Here is an 8704-nt window from a genome sequence, read left to right as displayed (position 1 = left end):
ATAGTAAATTATTTCTGAAGTGATTAATGATACATCAATCGTTAATGCGGTGAATAAAATATAATGATGCATCAATTGTTAATCCGTGTAATTTAATACTGCAAGCAAACGCTGCATTAGTCAGGAAGAAATTTGTTTCTTATGCGGTCCACTAATTGCTGCATTAATTATGCAACAATTACTTTTTGATGCGATCAACTAAATAGTATAGAACTTATTTTATGCCGAATTATGCTAATAAAATCAACTGTGAAGTGCAGTTTATACTTTATATGGACCAATTTAAAATTCTGAACAATTTTTTAGTATTGAAGAGGACAATGTCGGCATTTCATAGAATAGCAGTTGTTGGGATGTCCCGGTCAAAATATAGACCAAGAACGAAAAGAAAAGTCCATAAAAACAAACAAGAAACCAAAGGCGGCTACAACTCTGCCTGCCATTGCCATTTGCTCCCCTATGGTCAAATAAATCATCACTTTCCTTTCTCTTTCCAATTCTACTCCTCTCCCCTGCTTTTGCTTATATCATCATTACCCTCCTCCTTTTTTCTGAAACTGCGCTCGCCGAGTTTCCCCCTTTTCTCTCCATACCAAAAGCAGCTAATTATAAATTTTGCTAAAAATGGAGATGGAAGTGATGATAGCTTCACCTACACTGGACTTCAACTTCGATAGTGCTTGTACTACTCCCTATATAAGTGCTTCTTCAAGCCCTCAACGGTTTGGCAATTATTTTCTCAGCGCCCCTACTAGCCCTGCCCGTGTCTCCGCCCTCTACGACGGATTCAATCACCTCCACGGTGGCGATGCCCTAAGAACAACCAGTGGTGAAGTTCCATTCAATTGGGAGGAAAAGCCTGGAATTCCAAAATCAAGAGCAACCCGTGATGAGGATGATGATTTTGCTTTTGATTTTAGTGGTCAGTTGGAGAGAAGTTCTGTATCAGCTGCTGATGAGCTTTTTGATGGTGGAAAAATCAAGCCATTGAAATTGAAGCCACCACCAAGGTTACAGTATGAAGGCAAACCATTTGATTCGCCGAAATCTCCAAAGAAAAAGTTCAAGCAAGCTTTATCTCCCCGATACAAGAAGAAAGAATTAGATCCATTTGCAGCAGCCTTAGAGCAGAGTAGTCGAACAGAAAATGATCGCCCTGGTAGAGAAAGAACTCAGCACTCTACAACTTCTTCAAGGCACAAAAAGACAAGATCTTTATCTCCTTTCAGAGCTTCCGATCTACTGTTTGATAGTGAAAGCAAGCAAGAAAATACAAGCATATCTTCTTCTTCATTTTCATCGATGATAACACTATGGTACAGAAAATGGAAGCTGAAAGACTTGTTTCTATTCAGAAGCGCGTCAGAGGGTAGAGCAAGTAACAAGGATCAGTTAAACAAGTTTTTGAAGAAAACTCGCAGTAAAGAGGATGTGGAGACTTCAAGCTTTAGATCAACTGGTAGTAGTGTTGGATCGTCATCGGTATCGAGCTCCTTGAGGAGGAGGGAGGTTTCGGCTCATGAGTTGCATTACACGTTGAATAGGGCATTCTCGGAGGAGATGAAGAGGAAGACTTTCTTGCCATACAAGAATGGCGTACTGGCTTGCTTAGGCTTCATCCCTGATACAAGTGTTGCTTCTTCTGTGTCCATGACTCGTCGTTAATGAGTCTCTATCTCTAAGAAACGAAAAAACATTAAATAGTAAAGTTACTATGGATTTGTGTACGTGTATTTGGCAAGACTCTTATATATTGTGCATAAGACATTCACCCCAAATCTCCTATGCACAAAATTATTTCTACAATATTACTGTTGATAATTATTGGTAATGTGTCAGAAGATTTTTTACATGTGGCATTGTGTAACAAATGTCTCTACTAAGCCAAGTGGCTATGAATATCCACCACGTGACACTTTGCATGAAGATATGTAGCTAAATGGCTAAGCCATAAACAAGTGACAATCCTCTTTCATGCAATGAAATATTTGGCAATATAAGAAGCTTTCCTTAGGCCTATAAATAGCCATGATTAGGCCATCATTCTTCAATCATCAAACAACAAAAGAAAAGCTAATCATTAGCTTAAAATCACTATTTGCTCTCTTTCTTTCGTTCCAATGTTCTTCTTATCTCTCCATTTTTTTTTCTATCTTCAATAGATACTTTATTTATTTCTTCTAGCAACTTGCTATATTCAATTTTGCTGATTCCCGTATCCTCTAAATAAAATAGAGGTATGCTTGTTTAATTCAGGGAAAACATTTTACATTGCTGAAATAGTTTCTTAGGATGGTGCCTAGCACGACTCAAGCCAGTTCGTGTATTTCCGCTCACAAATAATTTTAATGTAGTATTATTATCGTTATTTTTCGGTGTCATTTCCCTGCAATCTAAGAAACTATGGCAAGTAATACTACTACGGAAATTTTCGATGGTGCTACCAATTTTGGTGTTGTCTCTACTGCTACTGTTCCAGCTGTCCTGCCATATATCCATGGTGTTGCAAATACGTTATTGCATCCACAACCTTGGCAGATACTAATGTCAAAACACAGGTATGTAAATAAACATGGTTACATATCTAATGCTAATATTAAAACCTTCAAGAAAAATGCACCTCAATGCAATAGAAGAGTTGAGATAAATGATAATCTCGCTAAGTCAAAATTAAATTTGACTAAAGCGGATAATATAATTATTGCGGTCATTTCCCAAATAAATAATGTGGCCAATGTGAGAGATTGGGTGATAGACTCTGGTGCTACTAGGCACATTTGTGCAAACAAAAATGAATTTTTGTCTTACACCCAAGTTAAGGAAGGAGAAGAAACTATTTATCTTGGTGACTCAAGAACAACTCGTGTTCTTTGGAAAGGAAAAATTCTTCTCAAACTCACATCTGGTAAAACTCTAGCATTGCGTGATGTATTGCATGTTCCTAATATCCAAACCAATTTGGTATCTGTGGGGTTATTAGGAAAAGTTGGAGTGAAGGTTTTATTTGAAAATAATGAGGTCGTGTTAACCAAAAATGATATTTTTGTGGGTAATGGATATTGTAACTATGGTTTATTTGTGCTTAATATTTCTGATACTAGCAATGAAAATGCATCTTCTTCTGCTTATATGGTTGAATCAATTTCTTTGTGGCATGCTAGACTAGGACATGTTAATGTCGCGTATATTAAGAAAATGCAGTCGTTTTAATAATATCTAGTTTTGACTCAAGTAATATTAATAAGTGTGAAATATGTGCTGAAGCTAAAAGTACAAGAAAGACTTGTTTTTCTGTAAATAGAGAAACAGAATTGTTATCTTTACTTCACACTGATATAGGCGATTTAAAGCAGACTATGACTAGAGGTGGTAAAAGTTATTATGTGACGTTTATTGATGATTTTTCTAGATATACTAAGCTGTATTTGCTTAGAAATAAAGATGATGCATTTAATGCTTTTATTTCTTATAAAACTGAGGTTGAAAATCAACTTAGTAGAAAAATCAAGAGAATTGGATCAGATAGAGGTAGAGAATATTTATCTTTAAATGAATTTTGTTTAAATAATAAAATTATTCATGAAATAACTCCGCCTTATTCATCTGAGTCAAATGGAGTAGTTGAAAGGAAAAATAGAACATTGAAAGAGATAATGAACTCCATGTTAGTTAGTTCTAGTGCTCCTAATAACTTGTGGGGTGAAACTATTTTATCTGCACGTCACTTACAAAATAGAATACCACATAGAAGAACTGGCAAAACTCCGTATGAATTGTGGAAGGGTTATAAACCTAACTTGAAATATTTAAAAGTGTGGGGGTGCCTTGCTAAAGTTCTTTTGCCCGAACCTAAAAAGAGAAAAATAGGTTCTAAAACTGTTGATTGCATGCTAATTGGATATGCTGAACATAGTGCTGCATATAGATTTCTTGTTTTAAAAAGTGATGTGCTTGATTGCAATACTATAATTGAGACAAAGAATGTTGAGTTCTTTGAATATATTTATCCATTATCTGATAAAATTTCTCATACACCTGTTGAAACAAATAATGAAATTATCTCAAATAAGGAGCTGAGAAGGAGCAAAAGGCCTAGGAAAGAATATTTTCCTTATGGAAATGATTTTCAAACTTTTCTTGTCGATAATGAACCATCAAATTATTTTGAAGCTATATCTTCAGATGCTAAATATTGGAAAGAGGCAATAAAAGTTGAAATTGATTCTATTATGAAAAATAATACATGGATTTTAACTGACTTACCTCCTGGTGCAAAACCTATTGGTTGTAAATGGATTTTCAAAAAGATATTTAATCCTGATGGATCTTTAGATAAATATAAAGCTCGGTTAGTAGCAAAAAGTTTTTCTCAAAAACAAAATATAGACTATTTTGATACATTTGCACCAGTGACTAGAATTTCTTCTATTCGAATTTTAATTGCCTTAGCTTCAATCCGTAAGCTTTTTATCCACCAAATGGATGTGAAACCTGCTTTTCTAAATGGTGATTTAGAAGAAGAGATTTATATGGTTCAACCTAAAGGCCGTGTCATTCCTTGACAAGAAAATAAAGTTTGTAAATTAATTAAATCTCTTTATGGCCTTAAACAAGCTCCTAAGCAGTGGTATGAGAAATTTGAATAAGTCTTACTGAGAGACGATTTTTCTTCATTTGAGGTGGATAAATGTGTTTATACTAAAGTGGTAGACAATGATTATGTGATAATATGTCTATATGTTGATGACATGCTTATATTTGGTACAAGTTTAAATATTGTGCAAAGTACTAAATTATTTTTGTCTTCTAATTTTGATATGAAAGATCTGGGTAAAATAAATACAATATTGGTAGTTAAAGTTATAAGGAGTGAAGATGGAATAATGTTGTCACAAGAACATTATGTTGAGAGACTTCTTAAGAAGTTTGAATATTTTAATGTCATATTTGTGAGCACTCCTTTTGATGCTAACTCTCAGTTGAAAAAGAATAATAGTGATCCAGTTGCTCAGTCTAAATATGCTCAGATTATTGGGAGTCTGATGCATTTAATGAATTTTACAAGGCCTGATATAGCTTATGCTGTGTGTAGACTGAGTAGATATACTCATAATCCCAACAGAGAGCATTGGTCTGCATTAGATAGACTAATGAAATATTTGAAAGGAACCATGAATTATGGTATCCTATATAGTGGATTTCCTTCTACTTTAGAAGGGTACAGTGATGCAAACTGGATCTCTGATTCAGATGAGACAAAATCCACTAGTGGTTATGTATTCACCCTTGGTGGTGGTGCAATATCTTGGAAATCAGCTAAACAGACGATCATTGCTAGATCGACTATGGAATCAGAGTTTGTAGCTCTGGAGTTAGCTGGTTCTGAGGCTGAGTGGCTAAGAAACTTCTTAGCTAATATCCCTTTAATAAAGGATGTATTGCCTCCAGTGTCTATACATTGTGATTGCCATGCGGCAATAGCCATAGCAAAGAACAAATCTTATAATTGTAAAAGTAGACACATGAAATTGAGACATGATGTCATAAAGCAGCTGCTGAGAGATGGAATAATTTCCATTGATTATGTGAAGTCAGAAGTTAATTTGGCCGATCCTCTGACTAAACCCGTGGGAAGAAAATTAATTCTTCAAACCTCAAAAGAGATGGGGTTAAGGCCGACATGTTGTCAATAGAGATGGTAATCCAACCTATGTGATTGGAGATCCCATGAAGTAGGTTCATATGGGTAATAACAAGTCAATATTGGCACTGATGCACTAAAAGAGAGTGCTTGACTGCTACTAATTGAGAGGCTGAGTTATAACTCTTAATGAAATTCATAGTCCTTTATGGATGGTGTGTTTAAAAGCAGTATACACTTGATGAATTCACCTATATGAGAGTGGAGTGGGCCGCTCCTATGAGATTTTGGCCTAGTTTCTAGAGCTCTCATGAATAACCAGGCACCCGCATGGCCTATTGGGCGCAAAACCGTGTTGAACAGCAACAAAATGTGATTGATAAAATCTCTGACTTTCAATAAGAATTATTGGTTCATAGAAATATTATATTTCACCAGTAATTCTGTAAGTTTAATTTTATTGGTCTAAGTTTGGTTCATAGTCCAGAAGACACCAAACCTATTACATTTGGACCATGCAAATCCAGCAAGTCTTACTCTTTCCTACTCCGTATTCCTAAACAAAAAAAGTTTTTTGATGTGGGGGATTGTTGATAATTATTGGTAATGTGTCAAAAGATTTTTTACATGTGGCATTGATTTAGAAGATTGTGTGACAAATGTCTCTACTAAGCCAAGTGGCTATGAATACCCACCATGTGGCACTTTGCATGAAGATATGTAGCTAAATGGCTAAGCCATAAACAAGTGACAATCCTCTTTCATGCAATGAAATATTTGACAATATAAGAAGCTTTCCTTAGGCCTATAAATAGCCATGATTAGGCCATCATTCTTCAATCATCAAACAACAAGAGAAAAGCTAATCATTAGCTTAAAATCACTATTTGCTCTCTTTCTTTCATTCCAATGTTCTTCTTATCTCTCCATTTTTTTTTCTATCTTCAATAGATACTTTATTTATTTCTTCTAGCAACTTGCTGGTATATTTAATTTTGCTGATTCCTGTATCCTCTAAATAAAATAGAGGTAGGTTTATTTAATTCAGGGGAAACATTTCACATTGCTGAAATAGTTTCTTAGGACAGTGCCTAGCACGACTCAAGCCAGTTGGTGTATTTTCGCTCACAAATAATTTTATTGCAGTATTATTATCGTTATTTGTCATTTCCCTACAATTACTACTTTTCAGATATTAATCTGGGCACGCTAGAGGATAGTTCAATATTTAGAGAATTTATAAACTCGCGACAAGGTGAAAAACAGTATCTGATCAACTCATCATAATAGTTCATGTTTAATTTCTGTCCTCTTATGTTAATTACTCGAATTGCTATACTGCTCGAATCTCCAGCCACTCCGAAAACGAGCATCCCCACAAAAGAAAAATTACATGCTGCTTACACAAAGAAAGCATCACGTCATATAAGGAAATGTTCCTTTCCAATCGATAGGATCTTCATTGTATATCTGAGTCCAGGAATATGTCTTCATTTTCTTTTGTTTTTATCGAGGTTAGGTTTAATGTCCCCCTCCTTAGTATATTAACCTATGAATTTTAATTTACAAGGTAGGGGTTCATACCAACTCCTCCGTCACCTAAAGACTGATTTTAAAAAAAAAAAATATCACGTCGCCGTCTATAGAATGAAAAGTTTCTTCTTGCAACAAAATAGTCCTTTCTTTTTCATTTTATGTAACACTCTTTTATTTTTTATCCTTACAAAAAATGATATTTTCTGTTATTTAGAAATAATATATTTTAAAACTTCTTATTGTTTTCGGGACTTGAAACATGTCTGTTATGTTATTTGGGACTTGTGTGTAAAATTTGGAGTCATTCCGAGTTGGTTAGACATGTTCGATATGAGTTTTGAAAGTTGGAAGTTGACTAGTTCATTAAGCTTGACTTGAGGTGCGATTTGTAGTTTTGATGTTATTTTGTGTGACTTTAGACCTCGAATAAGTCTGTGTTATATTTTGGGACTGGTTGGTATAACTGGACGAGGTCCCGAGGGGCTTGGGAGTGTTTCAGATGGATTTCAGATCATTTGAGCTTGGTTGGATTGCTGAAGATTTGTTGGTGTCTAGATGTTAATGTTTGGGGAAAATCCATGTTTTTGCATGTAAATTGCTTGCATTATGCCTCGATATTGTTAAAGTTAGTGCGAATATTTGTGACTCTAGCTTAATAATGATGTTTATATGTATAGGAGTCATTCAGAGCTGATATGGAAGGATTGTGCGCAAATTGAAGCCAAAATGGAAGAATTTAGAGGGAGTATGATTTTTGGCATCCAGGTTCGAGAGACCAGGTCAAAATGCAAAAGACAACACAAGATAGAGTTGGGCGCCCAGCTTAGCAGCAGGCGCCCTCCGTGGCGCCCAAGCAGGGAACTTTTCCTATTTCTGCTAGGACTTGGTAGTTTCGTCCTTACACTCCCCAACATGTATAAAGGAGTGCTAAACCTATTTTTTAGAGGTTAAACATTATTCGGGAGGCGAAAGATGACTATAACAATTGCAAAGCACCGGATCACACAGGTTCTTCTTCCATTCTTTCATAGTTTGTAGATTAATGCTTTCAATTATTAACATGATTGTTAGCATGACTATGAGTAGCTAAATTTCTTTTTAAGGTTTTGATGGAACCTTTTGAAGGATAAATTCTTGATATATTTTCATATAATTAGCCTTTGGATTTCTCTACTTGTTCAACTAAGTGCATATTTTAGTTAATTGTTCAGCTCTCAATTAATGGTGCCTATTTATTATGTATTGCTTGGAAAGAGTACATATTTAGGTGGTTGTTGAACAACGTCATTCCTAACTTATGTGAGGATTAAACATGGGGTGTTTAAAGGTGGGTTTAGGAGCAATAAAACCTTGACGTGGTCATAGTAAGTGGTAAGGTAGTGCTAGCTAGCGTAGTTCGAGAGAATGTCTTGTAAATTATTATAGTTGCTTGGGAGAGAATTGCGACACCTAAAGTGCTCCCGATTAGTAGAGAATACTAATATGAAATTATAGGAGACGTAGCAGGAAGAATTTCGATAATTGGAA

The 8704-nt window shown here is 35.1% G+C and overlaps 1 protein-coding gene across 1 annotated transcript; it reads left to right on the top strand.

Moving 5' to 3' along the window:
* Nucleotides 1-293: 293 nt before the first annotated feature.
* LOC109243166 lies at nt 294-1926 on the top strand. Its single transcript, XM_019410068.1, has one exon. The coding sequence runs from the start codon at nt 625-627 to the stop codon at nt 1663-1665; it is 1041 nt and encodes a 346-aa protein (XP_019265613.1). The 5' UTR covers nt 294-624; the 3' UTR covers nt 1666-1926.
* The last annotated feature ends 6778 nt before the right edge of the window (nt 1927-8704 follow it).

This window comes from Nicotiana attenuata, unplaced genomic scaffold (genome assembly GCF_001879085.1).
Source record: "Nicotiana attenuata strain UT unplaced genomic scaffold, NIATTr2, whole genome shotgun sequence".
In the NCBI taxonomy this organism is placed as follows: domain Eukaryota; kingdom Viridiplantae; phylum Streptophyta; class Magnoliopsida; order Solanales; family Solanaceae; genus Nicotiana; species Nicotiana attenuata.
This window is presented reverse-complemented; position numbering and strand designations above follow the sequence as displayed.